This window comes from Sus scrofa, chromosome 6 (genome assembly GCF_000003025.6).
Source record: "Sus scrofa isolate TJ Tabasco breed Duroc chromosome 6, Sscrofa11.1, whole genome shotgun sequence".
Lineage (NCBI taxonomy): Eukaryota > Metazoa > Chordata > Mammalia > Artiodactyla > Suidae > Sus > Sus scrofa.
The window spans coordinates 82,130,758-82,147,567 of NC_010448.4; the positions used below are offsets into that span (position 1 = coordinate 82,130,758).

A 16,810-nucleotide genomic window follows, 5' to 3' on the forward strand; every position below is an offset into this window, starting at 1 on the left:
TATTTCTGGGTTTTAGAATTATAGGTGGCTTTTTTATCTTCTTGTTCTTTAGGTTTATATTTCCTAATTATTCCACAATGAATATTATGTTTGGTAATCATTGTATAAATTTTTTTAAAAAAATGCCATGCCAAGGAGTCTGAACCTCATTCTTAAGGTGACATAAGTTAAATTTTTATAAATTAAATAATTAAAAGTGCCCTAAGCAACTTGGCCAGTTAAGAGAGTCTCATTGAGACCCCTCTGGGAACAGGAAGTCTTCACTGATAAGGTGGCAAATAATATCTGTCTGTGATTTTCTTGTAAATTCTGGTTTCAGCATGGTGCTTTTCCTTGCAAGTCAGTACGTTGAGGGGAATGGTAGAGCAGATTCAGGCCTTATCAGGCACAAAGGCTGGTGCCTTCTGGTAGAGTCCTGTTCTGGGTGGTGTTTTGTAAAGTGGCCAGGCAGCCAGATTAAGCTCAGGGATAAAAATTCCAATAGAGGATCTGGAGAGGAGATGAGGCAGAGAGGGGTCATGGCTTTGTGATGGTTGTTGATTTTGTGGGTTTGTTTTGGGATGGCAAAAAAACAAACAAACAAAAAAGAACTGTTGGGTTCAAATGTATCCTGGGGCCCCTTGGCTTAGGCTCAGCTCAGTCTGTTCCTGTGAACTTCCCTTACAGGAAAACTTGATCGGCGCACTCTTGGCAATTTTCGGGCACCTTGTGGTCAGCATTGCACTTAACCTTCAGGTAAGTTTCAACCACCAGCCCTACCTGAGTCAGTGGTACAGCTGATCGCTGGGGTATCTTGTGCAGGCCCAGCTGCCTCCTCTCTGTGGCATGTTGCCTGCTCCATCCCTTGGCCGGGACAATACCTTGTGGGTTCTTCCAGAATCTCTCTCGACTCTTTGCCCCCACTTCGTCCCCCCATCCAGCATCCTCAACTATGAAGACAGTGCTGTCTGTTATTTAAAAGTCTCCAGGGGCGCCCTGCAGCCTCTGCTCTGGAAGCCCTGCCCTACTACATCCCTTCAGCCTGGTTGAGCTAGCTCCCAGGCAGCCGTGGTTTGGAGCCAGCTGATGGCACCATGGGAACTGGCTCCACTGGCTGCAGGTGCAGCCGGGAAGCCAGCTGTGTGTGTTGGGTGCTGGTGGTGGTTGTTGAAGCCCCCAGGCAGCCTTCAGCCAGCGGGGGATGGGACTCAATGGATCAATGGCCCAAGCCCCATCCTTGGGTAGGATGGTTCTGAGGGGAGCTCATAGTCTTTCTCAGGGATTCCCCAGTGGGACTGAGCCCCAGTTGCCCAAAGCACTAACTGGCCCATGAACAGTCTTCATCTGTTCTTCTCCCTTCCTGGTCTCAGTTTCCCACCCCTGATTTGTGCTTCCAGGAATCACCTCCCACATCGACTGCCTGCTCCCAGCCCTTGTCTCAGGGACTGCTTCTGGGAAACCCAGGCTTAGACATGACACCCGCTGCCAAGACAAATCCCATGGCAGGCAGGCCAGCCCTTCTCTCCCAGTGCTGCCCAGCTTCCCGAGCTGCTCCCTTTCTCTGACCAGGCACATGGTCCCTCTGCTTCCCTGCACACATGTGTGTTTCTGGGTGTGTCTGAGGCTGCGTGGCCTCTCAGCTACTTGTCGGGTTTACCCTCTTCTCTCTACAGACCAGCACCTCTGCTTTCGCATCTGCTTTTACACAGTCCCCAACATGATCCCCATGTGGCAGCCTTGACCCTCTAGGTCAACATGCCTTTCTAGCTTCCCTTAGTCATGGCTTCAGTGTCTGTGTCCCAAGTTCATATTCCTGAACCAGAAATATTGTCCATGCTTGGACCAGGTATCCGCCCGAGGGAGGGCAGGGTCTACCAACACCTGCAAGTCTGCCCCGCTGTGGGCATTGCTACAGAAAGGATTGCCTCTAGCGGGTGCCTGAACATGGGCACTCCTGGGCATTGTGGTTAGAAGGTCAGACTAAAGAGAGGGTCCTTGGATCGTGGCTCCCACCCCAGATTGTTTATTGCCTGGTATATGCCTCAGAAACGCACATTTTTGGAGTTCCCATTGTGACTCACAGTTAAGAACCCACCATGTGTCCGTGAGGATGCAAGTTCAATTCCTGGCTTCACTCAGTGAGTTAAAGATCTGGTGCGTAGGTTGCATGTGCAGCTCGGATCCGGTGTTGCTATGGCTGTGGTATAGGCTAGTAGCTGCAGCTCCAATTTGACTCCTAGCCTGAGAACCTCCATATGCTGCAGGTACGGCTGTAAGAAGAAAAAAGAAAAAAAAAATGCGTATTTCTGGGCTTCACCTACACCTCCCCTCTGTGGATGAGGCCCAGACACATGTATTTTTTCAAAGCTTCCCAGGGAACTTAAGGCTTCCCAGCCAGTTTGAGAACTACTGTCTCAGAATAGCAATTTAAGATTTAGATCACTACTGCTTTATTCCTCCCTGAGTAACAACTCAAAAAAAAAAAAAATCCTGATGGATCTCCCCAAACTTTTTTTTTTTAACTTTGTTTTTTCTAGAAGTACTGCCACATCCGCCTTGCAGGCTCCAAGGACCCTCGGGCCTATTTCAAGACCAAGACATGGTGGCTGGGCCTGTTTCTGATGCTGCTGGGCGAGCTCGGTGTGTTTGCCTCCTATGCCTTTGCTCCGCTCTCACTGATCGTGCCGCTCAGCGCAGTCTCCGTGATCGGTAAGACCAGCTCCCGTCCCACCCCTCCCCTGAGACTGCAACCAGTGTCACTGCCAGGGTCAAAAATGCTCCTTAAACAAACCAGCTTTTGCTTCGATAATAACACTTGCAAAGGGTTTCCTACACAGCAGACCCTGCTCTAAGCACTTCCCAGATACTGATTCTTCTAATCCTCCTGGCAGCCTTTTGAGGGAGAGCCTGTTCTTATCCCTATTTTACAGATGAGGCGACTGAGGCACAGAGCAATGAAGTCACTCTCTCCAAATCACACAGCTAATGGGGGGCAGGGCTGGGGTACAAACCAGGCTGGCTGCCTCTGGAATCTCTTTAAGATTTGGAAAGTTAGTCAGAATTGCTTTTCATTTCTACGACAGAAGGAAGATAAACCTTAACCCATTCATCCTAACACTATCAAGATAAACGAAGCTTTCGTAGTTTAGGGAGCTCACACCTCGAAGAGATGCACGTTCGGCTTATTCTCTGACCTTTTTACATTAACTCTACCATTTTTAAAATGTCATTAACTTTCTCATCTGCCATTTTTTCTGCGATTTCTATAATCACTGAACCAGTGTTTCAGATCATTTGAACCAACTAAAAGTCAAAGGTTTAAAGTCCATGAGGTTATCAAAAAATAGAATTAGAAAAAATTCTTTTTTTTTTTTGTATTTTTAGTGCCGCACCCACAGCATATGGAGGGTCCCAGGCTAGGGGTCTAATCAGAACTACAGCTGCCGACCCACACCATAGCCACAGCCACGCAGGATCCGAGCCTTGTCTGTGATCTACGCCACAGCTCAAGGCAACGCCAGATGCTCAACCCACTAAGAGAGGCCAGGGATCAAACCTGCATCCTCATGGATACTAGCCAAATTTGTTTCTGCTGAGCCAGGAAGGGAGCTCCGAAAAAAATTCTTTTCTTAAGTAAAAGATATTAGTAGATTAATGAACAGTAGCTTTTTATAAATAGGAGCAGGAACAGTGAACTTACTTTGAGTGTTTCCTTCCCTCTTGCTGGCAAGCCTTATATGGCCTAGAAGCTCTTCCCTGCTCTTGAAGGAGAAAATCGTATTTCGAGTCTTAATCCTCCTGGAATTAAGAGGGCCTCTTTTTAAGGGATGTCATATGCATAGCAAATATGTGCCCTTCCTGTACCCAAGGCAGACATCACTAATCAATTATAACATTCCTTCCTGGTAAGCCTGGATGGTCCCTCAAAATTCTTAGAGCTTCAGGCAATTGTTACCAGTTACCAGGAGTGGGCAAAGGAGCAGAAACCTATTCGCTTTCCCTGATCTTATTTATTAAAAGCCTCTCCTTCTCTTGGCCAGGGTTGGTAAACTGGCAGCCCACAAGATGACTGAGGTCCTCAAGCATGCAGTGTGCTTTCCCACACAGTATCGTTTCAAAATATAATTTGAGGAGTTCCCATCGTGGCGCAGTGGTTAATGAATCCGACTAGGAACCATGAGGTTGCGGGTTCGGTCCCTGCCCTTGCTCAGTGGGTTAACGATCCGGCGTTGCTGTGAGCTGTGGTGTAGGTTGCAGACGCGGCTCGGATCCCGCGTTGCTGTGGCTCTGGCGTAGGCCGGTGGCTATAGCTCCGATTTGACCCCTAGCCTGGGAATCTCCATATGCCGTGGGAGTGGCCTAAGAAATAGCAAAAAGACAAAAAAATAATAATAATAAATTAAAAAAACAAAAAACATATATAATTTGAAAAAATATATGTAAAAAAAGAATGTATACATGTGTGTAGCTAAGTCACTTTGCTATACAGCAGAAATTGGCACAGCATTGCAAATCAACTGTAATTTAAAAAAAAAATTTTTTTTTTTAAAGAATAAAAAGGAGCTCCTGCTGTGGCACAGTGAGTTAAGAATCCGACTGCAGGAGCTCCCTTCATGGCTCAGTGGTTAACAAACCCAACTAGGATCCATGCGGACGCGGGTTCGATCCCTGGCCTTGCTTAGTGGGTTAAGGAGCTGTGGTTAGGTCGCAGATGCGGCTCAGATCTGGCATTGCTGTGGCTGTGGTGTAGGCTTGCAGTTGTAGCTCCAATTTGACCCCTAGCCTGGGAACCTTCATATGCCACAGGTGCGGCCCTAATAAGCAAAAAATAAATAAATAAATAAAACACTTAAAAAAAAAAAAAAAAAAAAGAATCCAGCTGCAGTGGCTTAGTGCTGTGGAGTTGGAGGTTCAGTCCCTAGCCCCTAGCCTGGCGCGATGGGTTAAGGATCCGGTGTTGCTGCAGCTATGGTGAAGGTCGAAACTGCAACTCAGATCCAATCTCCAGCTCAGGAACTTCCATATGCCACAGGTGTGGCCATAAAAAAAAAAGTGTAAAATAAAATATATATGTGTGTGTATGTATGTATATAATTTATTTGCTTTTAGTTGAGGCAAGTTGTCTGCCATGGTCTCAACTTCTCCCTGTTGTCTTCCATCTGGCCCACTTTCTACATCTGTGTTATCACCCAGCCACCGTATGTGTTTAGATTTGTCCTCTGCCCATGGCTGACCTATCCAAAGGGCTCTCAGAACCTTTATTCACAATGAGGAATACGTGACTGAATGACTAAGTGCTTTAAATATTAGTCTCTGAATTGTTATAAAGATCAAATAACCAAATTCTTAAAATTAGGCTGAATTGTAAGGATGGGACTTCAGGTATTAGCCCCTGGCAATTAAGGGGCTCTTAGAAGCCTAAGTCACCCAGTGAAAAATCATGTTAAAAACAAATAAATATTAAAATAATAACCGCCATTTGTTGGGTACCTATTATTGGTCACTGTTGCAGGTACTTTGATAATAATAGCTCAGCTGTAGAGCATGTATGTGATAAATGATTTGCATATATTATTTCATTTAAATTGTCCCTGTAACTCTGAGAAGTAGGTATTTTCCAATGATGTCCTGATAAACTGACTCAGAGAGAAAATGAGAGAAGGAAAAGAAAAGAAAGAAGAGGCAGAGGGAGGGAGAGAAGGAGGAAAGGGACAGAAATGTGGGAAAGAAAAGGAAGACTGGATTTGTGGGGTGGTTGGGGGGCTTGTTTGTTTGTTTGTTTGTTTGTTTGTTTTATAGCTGCACCTAAGGCATATGGAAGTTCCTCGGCCAGGAATCCACACCACTGTAATGACCAAACCCAAGCCACTAGCAGATTCTTAACCCACTGCGCCACAGCAGGAACTTCGTTTCTGATCTCAGTGGCGTAAATACCCACACTGTAGCTGATTCTAAGCTACCGATAGTTTCCTGAATAGTAGCACTCAGCAGGCTGGTGCAGGCCGGATGCAGCACACAGACTCATGGACAAGGAGACTGAGGGTCAGGTGAAGTGACCTGGAGGGCAGCCACCAGGATGTTGGAGTCCATCTGCGAACGTGGCAGTCAGGGAGAAAACAGAACCAGGGGGAAAATATCAGAGGGAGGCATTGCCGTGGAAGGAGTGAAAGCCCTGGCCTCCCATAGTCCTGGGTTCAAGCCCAGCCTTTCCTCGCCAGCTCTGTGATCTGAGAGAGATCTTTTCCCTCCCTCAGCCTCAGTGTCCCCATTTTTCAAATGCCATCGTAACCTCACCCACCATAAAGAGTGAACATGCCAGAAGTAACTTCTCTAAGTTGCCTGCCACACAGCAAATACCGAACCCCCAGTGCTCCTGGCCTTGTAGGAAATCCTCAGGGAGTCTCCAAGAGGAGCTTCTGTTTCTAAGAGGGAATCACAAGGGGCTGAGCTCTCGGGAGCCTGAGTGAGAGGTTAGGAAGCACCAAACGCTCCACCACAAGAGAGCCACCCAAAGGGCACGGTGAAGGGACTCCGTTTGACTGATGGCAGCCTCTCTTCTATTCTTTTTTTATAGCCAGCTCCATCATAGGAATCATATTCATCAAAGAAAAATGGAAACCTAAAGACTTTCTGAGTAAGTGCACAGATTTGGATTTAAGCTCCTATTCTTTATTTTATGCTTTTTTTTTTTTTTGTCTTTTTAGGGCTACAGCCATGACATATGGAAGTTCCCAGGCTAGGGGTCTAATCAGAGCTACAGCTGCCAGCCTTCACCACAGCCACCGCAATGCCAGATCTGTGACCTACACCATAGCTCACGGCAACACCGGATCCCTAACCCACCAAGCAAGGCCAGGGATCGAACCTCAGTCCTTGTAGGTACTAGTTGGGTTCGTTACTGCTGAGCCACGACGGGAACCTCTATGCTTGTGCTTTTTTTCATTATAAGACCAACTTAGAAATCACCTGTCTCCTGCTCCTCGATGTGGTTCTGTGTCCCACCCTCATCAGGCTCCTGAGAGCTGGGTTTTTAAATCAGTGGTTCCCAAACCTGGCTACATATCAGAACCATCTGTGAGACTTTTTTAAATGGGCTTTCATTCATTCCTTTCAGTTGGGTTTTTTTTTTTTTTTTTTTTTTTTTTTTTTTGGTCCAGGACCACCACCTGTGGAAGTTCCTGGGCCAGGAATCAAACCCACACCACAGCAACATCCTGAGCCACCACAGTGACAACGCCAGATCCTTAAGCCACTAGGCCACCAGGGAACTCCCATTCAATCAATATTGATTGAACATCTACCGTGGGGATTCTAGGAGGCCCAATAAAATGCACCTCTTTCCTTACTGAGTTCTAAAGCAGTGGGAAACAAGGAAGTCAAACACAGGAGGGCAGCTGTTATGCTTCATTACTAATAAAAACTAGATTAGAACACGCAGCTTAGGTGTGCAGCCAAGTGCACTTGCTTACACTCTGCCCCAATGTGCCCCCACCCCCCGGCTAGACCTTGGGCCGGTCTCCCAAGGAAGTATTTGGGTTTACAGAATGGAACCCTTACCCAGAATCACTGCCTCACAGAGTCTGGGGCAGAGAAGGAAAAAGAACAAAGACTGAGTCTTTAAATTCTTTCCATTGATTAGCTCTACTCAGTCAAGAAACTCAGACCAATGGGGCAAGAGGCAGAAGTGTCAGTCCATTGGAGGCCCTCCACATGGAAACCCAAGCGTGGAGAAAAAGTATTCCCCAAGATACCTACCAAGTGCCACACTCTGTTGTGGTAGGGGGATATAATAGCAGGACAGATAGGATCCCACTGTCATGGAGTTACAGTCGAACATGTGTGTGTGTGTGTTGGAGGGGAGAACATACAGTAAACAAGGGAACTATATAACTAAATAAACAAAATAATTCTAGATCTTAGGGAGTGCTTCAGAGAAAATAGCATGCTTTTTGGTGGGGCATTGGGGATGGGGGGGGTTACTTTTCCTAGACTGGTCAGGGTTAGACTCTCAGAAAAGGTGGGGCCCAGACCTAAATGATACAGAAGGTCTGTGGGCAGAGTGTTACATGTGGAGGGAGCAGCAGGTGCAAAGGGCCCGAGGCAAGAGTAAGCTTTGTGCGTCTGGTATCAGTAAGGCCAGGGTAGCCCGAAGGGTTGAGTGAAGAAGAAAGGAAGCCAGGAGAACAAGGAGGCACGGAGGCCTGGATGATGTAGGGCCTTACAAGCTACACTAAGGAGTTAAGGGGTGATACAGTGATGGGTCCAGGCTCTGTACCTGGAGATTTTGAACCAGGCCTGGGGCCTGGGCATTTGCATACAGCTCCCCAAGGTGAAGTATATTTGTCTGCAACTTGCTTTGAAATGTATCCCCAAAATAAGCTGACTTGGTAAATGAGTGGAAGGATGAAGAAAATAGATGGATATGTGATAAAGCAAGTCAAATAAAATGTCACTTTAGAATCTAGGTGGTGGGATTATAGGAAGTTGACGTATAATACTTTGAAGTGTGTCTGAAAGTTTTAAAATACAGATTGTCAGGAAAAAAAAGCTCCCAGGATGCCACAGATACACAGCCAGGTTTGGGAACCACTGTTCTGAATCACTGGTGTGGAATAAGAGCAAGATGGGGCCAGGAGGCTGACAAAGAAAAGAATCTTACACTGCAAAAAGCAGAGCTACTGCTCAGCAAACCAATGATGCCAAGATGCAAAATACTCAGAGTGATTTGCTATAATCCCTCTTGGGGGAGGAGTGGGGCTAGGCTGGTTCTGAGACCAGTGTAGAGTGACCAGTGCTTCTAGGGTCACGCTAAGTAGTCCTGGAATGAGAGGCATGCAAGTCCAGGCAGTGCTCTATGTGAGCTGGAAAAAGATATCCCTCTGGGTATCCGTATTTCTGTGGATGCATGCTTTGGTGAGCAGAGCATGGGCTAGATTTTAGCCCTTCTTACCCCTCCAGCTAGGTGCCCTTGTGCAATGAGCAACCTGCACATCTGTATGTGGCTGTCCTGCTTAAAGTTCCATTAAATTCAGCAAACATTCCCCTAATGCTAGACCTGTGCTGGATAACGCAGGCCTGTTGATGAGTAAGACCTGTCCCTGCTTGTGGAAAACTTAGGATAATAGACTTGTACAGCACTTAACATATTAAGGGTAACCATGCGTCATTCATTCATTGAGCAACTGAACAATTGCTCAGTTGTTTTTGAGCACCTTATGAGGCCTAGAATGAAAATTTAAAAAAACATTTAGCACAGTGATACATTCTCTGGAGACAGTGGGATGAAAAGATGTAGTTCTATTGCAGAAAAATCTAGAGGCCTATGGTCACAGTATGTGCAATTCAAAACTCATAACCTTTTTCAGCTTGCTCGGGGCTGGACATAACCTCCAGAGGCTTTTCACCAACTCCACAGGGTTCAACTGGAGTGACAAGACCTGGAAAGAGCCAGGAGACTTTTGTCCTTCACCCAGGAGCACACCTCCTGGGCCACCAACTGTCTCTGCTGGCTCTGTGGACTAGAGTGTTGATAGTATTTACACAGTTCCCATGGGAGCCAAGGGAGAGGATGAAACAATCTTTTTAAAGGTACATGATAGGCTTTGAAGGTTGGCTTTTGAAGGGTTTTGATTTTTCTTATCCTGCCCATCTAGCTTTAGAATGTTCCTTGTAAAATGCACATTAAAACCAGAGTGCAGGAGTTCTCTTGTGGCACAGCAGTTTAAGGATCTGGCATTGTCCCTGCAGTAACTTGGGTCCCTGCTGTGGTATGGGTTCAGTCCCTGGTCTGGGAGCTTCTACAGGCCACAGGCACAGCCAAAACAAAACGGAGTGCAATACCAGAATGGCCAAAATGAAAAAGGAAAAATACGCGGTTTTACTCATATTCTACCGGTGGGAGTGTAAATTGTTCCAACCACTTTGGAAAACCATTTGACAGTAACTACTAAATGAAACATCCACACGTCCTGTTACCCAGGAATTCCACTCCGCATTTTGTACCCAACAGAAGTATATACGTGTTTTCCAAATGACATGCACAAGAATATTCATAGCAACATGATTTGTTATAACCCAAGACAGGAGACTGCTTACATGCCCATCACCAATAGAAATGATCAGTGGTTTCATAATCACACGACTGTACAGCAGTGAGAATGAAGCAACTACCACCCCACAAAAACAGTCTTGCCTGAACACAGCTACAAGAAAACATAATGACACGAATCCATTCATGGAAAGTACAAACCCAGGCACATGGTCTGGCTGGTAGACGTCAAAAGTGTTGCCCTGGGGGTGAGGTCTAGGGATTGGAAGGGGACAAGAGGGGACCTGGGGCCTCTGCTCATGTTCCCTTTCTCAGTCTGGGTGCTGGTTACATGGCTGAGTTCACTTTGTAAGAATTCAAGCACTTTTTTGTATGCATGCTGCACCCCCATTAAACATTTTTTAACATTAAATATTATTTTTTTAAACAACATTCAGGGGAGGTCCCTGATGGCCTACCGTTAAGGATCTAGCATTGTCATTGCAGCAGCTTGAGTTACTGCTATGGCATGGGTTTGATCCCTGGCCCGGAACTTCCATATGCTGCAGGCACAGCAAAGAAAAAAAAAGTGATATTCAGGAAGATACTCTATTGTTTTCAAGTAAAGAAAACCTGCACATTCAAACAATAGCAGGTCCTCGCGTGCTGGCCCGGAGCCTGCACCTGCCGTGAGCCCCGTGACCACCTCCGCCTCCCTGCAGGGCGCTACATTTTATCCTTCGTTGGCTGCGGTCTGGCCATCGTGGGCACCTACTTGCTGGTGACATTCGCACCCAACAGTCACGAGAAGATGACAGGCGAGAACATCACCAGGCACCTTGTGAGCTGGCCTTTTCTCCTGTACATGGTAAGAGATGCCACCTGTCCTTCCACCCGAAATGGTGGGTGGGGAGCGAGTCCTAGAACCGGGAAACCTAAACGCCCCGCCAGGGGGGTGTCACGGGAATCGTGCCTTTCACAGCGCTTGTCAGAGAGCGTGTGGTTCCAAGGAGGTGCTTTTCTTCACTCGTGTCCAGAGTCATTTCTAAAACTTCATGTATAGCATGAAAACTTTATTTTCTAGAGGTATTTGTCGGGCTGCCCATTATCTGTAAAGGACTGGATGGAAATACAGAAGCTGCATCACTGGTTGTCTTTGGGAGATGGAATTAGGAGTGTTATTTCCTCTTCTTTACATATCATCCACAATTTCTACCCTGAGCATTTAAAACTGTTAGGCTAAGGAAAAAAGTAACATTTTAAACAGTTAGGGAATGTTATTTATTTCTTTCTTGCCCAATATCACACAGCAGTGGAAGCCATAGAAACACCGGAGACACTGGAAACTTTGTTTCCTAAACGCTCACCTAGTACCCCTTCCTCTGCCCCAGTTACATCCTGATTAGGTCTACAAATAGGCTGATCATGGAAAACGTCCAAGGTATTTGATAAAGCTACTGGTATATTCCTGCTCCGTGCCCGACACTGTGCTCATCACTTTTTAATGTATTATCTGTCAACAAAAATAACAACAATAATAGGAATAGAAAAGAGTTATATTTGAACTAAACTGAGGACTGTAGCCCAGAAGACAGCCTCTCAGATTACACTGAGGAATTGCTCTGGAGAAATGTGGTTTTCAGTACAGTTTGGGGCGGGGGGGGGGGGTTGTTTGTTTGTTGCGGGGGGGTTGGTTTTGGTTTTGGTTTTTGGACCAAAGCCCCAGCATGTGGAAGTTCCTGGGCCAGGAATCGAACCCACACCACAGCAGCGACCTGAGCCACTGCAGTGACAGCACTGGATCCTTAACCTGCTAAGACACAAGGTGACTCCTTCAGTTTTTATAGGTTGGCAGAACAAAAAACACTACACATGACAGGAGTACATTCTTTCAAGGTTTAAAAAAAAAAAAATGGAAGTTCCCATTGTGACTCAGTGGGTTAAGAACCAGACACAGTGTCCATGAGGATTCGGGTTCAATCCCTGGCCTCGCTCAGTGGGTTAAGTATCAGGCATTGCCACAAACTGCAGCATAGGTTATAGATGTGGCTCAGATCTGGCATTGCTGTGGCTGTGGTGTAGGCTGGCAGCTATAGCTCCAATTCAACCTCTAGCCTGGGAACTTGCATATGCCACAGGTGCAGCCCTAAAAAACGGAAACAAACAAACAACAACAACAACAAAAGCAGGTCAGCATGTACACAGCTAGTCAGTGGCCTTGACATCTGGAAGGAATCGTATCATTTAAGGAGCACTAACACTGGCATCCCAGGAAGAGAGGTTTTAATCTTTATTTTTAACATGGACATTCTTTAGTTCAATGCTCTTTTCTTAATAATTAAAGCAAATGTACATTGTATGTTTCACGGGCCACAAACAGGGTGTTTTAGTTAGCATAAAATTATTCAAGTCACGTACAAGCCACAATGACTGCCCTAGACCCCAGTATGTGAAAATGTGTTTTATCACATCTCAGATTCTCTCAACAGCCCTGTAACATAGGTGATTTTCTCCCCATTGGATCTCAGGGTTAGCAAACTTGCTCAGAGTCCCGTGAGAGCAGAGATGGACTTAAAGCCTGCCTGCCTGGCCTGACGTGACACCAGGGCCCGCTGGTGAAAGGGCTCACTGTTTTCTCTTGACTCAAGCAGCCTGGGACTGCTGGAGAGGCCCCGAAGTCCCTTCTTCTCGGGTTGCCTGCAAGCCAGAGGATAGATTTCCCCAAGATTGGGACTGTGTCTCCTCCCTACTGCCAGCCAGCCCCAGCATTTATCTGGTGGGTCTGGAAAAGTATGTTCCCAGCACAGTCAAAGACCCACCTGTTCAGGGAGAGCTTTACCCCAGAACACAGGCTCTTCATTCAGGGAGCTCTTGGTTCAGGGCTCCAGTCTGTTACCTACTGTGTAGGCCTAGCCAAGTTGCTTAGCCAGATGCTTTGGCTACTTCTCTGTAAGTTGGCGGACGTCACTGGACCTGGGACAGTGGAAGGCACCCAGCACATGACCAGCACTCAGTCACCAATTCACTTTGTCCTCCTACATCGTGACTGTAAGGCAGTGCTGCCAGCTAGAGAGATTTGGCCAAATCAAAGTCAATAAATATTTATTGAGTGTCCACTATGTGCCACACACTGTGATATAAAAAAAATAAATGAGGGAGTTCCTGTTGTGGTTCAGTGGGTTACGCACCTGACTAGTATCCATGAGGATGCAGGTTCAATCCTGGGCTCTCCCTGGAGCCTGGAGCACCTGGAGGCCGACTGTCCAGGTTCAGATCCTGGCTCTGCCATTAGTTAAGGATCCCGCATTGCCGTGAGCTGTGGTATAGGTTACAGACACGGCTAGGATCTGGCGTTGCTGTGGCTGTGGCATAGGCCGGCAGCTGCAGCTCTGATTCAACCCCTAGCCTGGGAGCCTCCATATGCCGTGGGTGCAGGCCCTAAAAAGCAAAAATAAATAAATAAAGAGAGACATGCTCACAAAACTCGGGTGCATCAGAAGGCCGCAACACATACACAGCCATCTCTCCATGGAGCGCCAAGTGCTCATCCCAGCATGCATTGAAGCGTCATGAAAAACGGCTGGGAAATTGAATCCCCATCCCCGAACGCATGCACATTGGTTGGGAATGTTGATGAGTAACTGTACATCTGCTGGATGGAGTGTTCTGCAGCAATTAAAGACAGTTATGACAGCTCCATAAAACAAGAAAATTGTTTACGGTAACTAAAAACGTCCCAGAACAAAACTGTGTTTTCACTATAATGACAAGCGGGTAAAATATGTACTCGCTGGGACAAAGGCCGGAAGAAACAGGAAAATGAAAACAGCTGTGTTTGGTGGTCTCTAATTATGAGGAATTTAAAAAAATTTTTTTCTTTTTTAAAATGCCCATTAGTGCCAGTGCCTTGGTTTTTATGATACATAAACTTTGGTAGGAGGTTAGGCAAATGGAGCTGAGCCAGTGTCGAATTTTTCTGCTTTAGTTTTGCTGTGTGCTGGGGCTGGCTTCCTTCCTTGGGAAAATATTGCCAAGTGCCCGGACCCTTCAGGAATAGAAAGGACAAGTTGTCGATGCCAGGGGCAGGGAGCTTCTCAAACTGCCATTGTCTAGTAGTAAGAGTCTACCGCTTGAGCACTTTCGAAACACCAGGCACTGGGCCCCCTGTCTGCAGGCAGTGCAGCTTAGTGGGAAAGCACCTGGGGCCTGGAGGCTGACTGTCCAGGTTCAGATCCTGGCTCTGCCATCAGTGAGCTTGGGACTGTGATAGTACCTACGTTGTAAGAATTTTACTTCGTGCTGATTTAATGAGTTAAGATAAAATGCTTCTGTTAGAGCTTGGCAGATTTATGAGTTCATTAAGTGGAAGCTGTGGTTATGGCCTGGTAAGTTAAGAACTATTATCCCTATTTCACAGTGCGGGGTAACTGAGGTTTAGCAAATGTTAAGTGACTTGCCCAAGGTCACGCAGTTGTTTAGAAGGAGATCCAAGTTCAGAACGGGGCCTCCCTGCTTCCACATGTCGTCGTCTTTCAACCCCACCACGCTGCACACAGCAGGGGCTTAGTTAGGGGACAGGTGGTACATGCGCATATATCCCCAACCAAAGATCTCTTCTCCTTGGCCAACAAGCATCTCCTTCCTTGACCAACTCCCACTTTTAATGGGGGTTACCCCTGGAGCAGTGAAGTGGGAAGAAACCAGCTCAGCCTGAGGCATCTTGAGCATCTAAGACAGGGCAGACACGAGGCCAGCACTTCACCCTCAGAGCCCTGCCCCGAGGCGACCGCCTGCTCGGTGTCCTCCAGGGATTAAAGATTCAGCCTTTCCTCCTTTTCTCCAGGGAGATCTGTCAGTGGTATGGGAGATGCTGGGTGTTTCAGTTCCCTTTCATCTCTGAGGGTCTGTGGCTGATGAAAACGGCAGCGAGAACTCAGCCCCCAGGCTCTCCTGGTCTTGCCCATGGCCCCGCCGACCTCCCCGCTTGCTGTTCTCTGTAGCTCGTGGGGATCGTCCTCTTCTGCTCGCTGCTGTACTTCTACAAGGAGAGGAACGCCAACAACGTCGTCGTGATCCTCCTCTTGGTGGCGCTACTCGGTAAGTGAGGGTCCGGGTGACTGGAGTTCTGCCACCGCGGAGTCACACCAGAAGGAAGTGTGGGCTGTGTTTACCGAGCTGTGGCCTCTGGACCCGGGAGCTGCCCAGGCTGGCTCAGGCTGCAGGAGCTGGGTCTCTGCTGATGGGACACAGCTCTGGTTGGTTCTGCAGTGCTGCTAGTGGCATCCTGCATTCTTGCTCCAGTGCCGGGTCTCCTAAGTGCCAGGAACAGTGCTGCAAACTGGCTAGAGCAGCAAACCAGACACCCCTGCCCGCAGCGTGCCGCTATTCTAAAGGGCAAAAGTGACAGATGGCATGAGTTTGGGCAGTGACAATTACCGTGAAGAGGAAGAAAGCAGAGTGGGGGTGTGGGGGTTAGAGATTGTTTCAGAGAAGTCAGGGATGGAGTGGGTTCCAACAACTGAGGCCCTAAGGGTCCATGGAAGACCTAACGGAGGGGAGGACTCAATTCTGGATTCAAGGGCAGGAGTTGATTTGACTTTGCTCTTTCTCCTTTTAGAGGCATGGGTGCAGGGGGGCGGGGGAGGCTCTCGTCCCGCATAGAGTTTGAGTTACTAAATGGAACTGTGCAAAGTACCTATTTTCTCTGGAGAGGAAAGAGTGGGTATAGCCCTGCCGCTGCCTCCTGGGAACTTGCCCTGTGTCAGCCTCGCTGTCCTCTAAAACTGGGCCTAAGAAAACACCCAGATCTCAAGGGGAAGAGGGGATTAAACACAGGGTGCCCAATGTGGGTTATTTCCCTCTGCCCTTCCCACCGCAGGTTCCCACTCCAGCAACAGGCCATAAACTACACAAATGTGTCCTCCCAGGACAAGGTTCCCCCTTTTTTTTTTCTTTTTACAGCCGCACCTGTGGCATATGGAAGTTCCCAGGCTAGGGGTCCAGTCGGAGTTACAGCTGCTGGCCTACAGCACAGCCACAGCAACACCAGATCTGAGCCATGTCTGCAACCTATGTCCCACTTGTGGCAATGCCAGTTCCTTAACCCACTGAGCAAGGCCAGGGATTGAAGCCACATCCTCTTGGACACAATGTTAGGTTCTTAACCCACTGTGCCACAATGAGAACTCCCAAGAAATGTTTTTTAAAACTATGAATGTCAAACATTTTATTTTTTATTTTTATATTTTAAAAAAATTATATATATATATATATCTGTATATATAAGTATATATATACAGATATATATTTTGTCTTTTTAGGGCCACACATGTGGCACATGGAAGGTCCCAGGCTAGGGATCGAATCGGAGCTACAGCTCCCCACTGACACCACAGCCACAGCAACTCCAGATCCAAGCCGAGTCTGCAACCTACACCATAGCTCACAGCGACACTGGATCCTTAACCCACTGAGCAAGGCCAGGGATCAAACCCATGTCCTCTGGATACTAGTTGGGTGTATTACTGTTGAGCCACAATGGGAATTCCGAGTCAATCATTTTACTTTTTTTTTTTTTTTTTTTTTGCCTTTTCTTGAGTCACTCCCGCGACATATGGAGGGTCCCAGGCTAGGGGTCAAATCGGAGCTGTAGGCTCCGGCCCACGCCAGAGCCACAGCAATGTGGGATTCAAGCCACGTCTGCAACCTACACCACAGCTCACGGCAACGCCAGATCCTTAACCCACTGAGCAAGGCCAGGGATCAAACCCACATCCTCATGGATTCTAGTTGAGTTTGTTAACT

The 16,810-nt window shown here is 47.2% G+C and overlaps 1 protein-coding gene across 6 annotated transcripts in view; it reads left to right on the forward strand.

The window, feature by feature from the left end:
- NIPAL3 (NIPA like domain containing 3) overlaps positions 1–16,810 on the forward strand; it is a 54,772-nt gene that overhangs the window by 19,230 nt on the left and 18,732 nt on the right. For 5 of the 6 annotated variants that reach the window (XM_003127700.6, XM_005665096.3, XM_021095542.1 and 2 more), the window contains exons 3-7: positions 667–735; positions 2,517–2,688; positions 6,554–6,613; positions 10,729–10,874; positions 15,007–15,103. In XM_003127700.6, coding sequence (XP_003127748.3) covers positions 667–735; positions 2,517–2,688; positions 6,554–6,613; positions 10,729–10,874; positions 15,007–15,103 — 544 coding nt within the window. Of the gene's footprint in view, positions 1–666; positions 736–2,516; positions 2,689–6,553; positions 6,614–10,661; positions 10,875–15,006; positions 15,104–16,810 lie in introns of all 6 variants that reach the window. The other variant, XM_021095543.1, reaches the window with a different exon arrangement.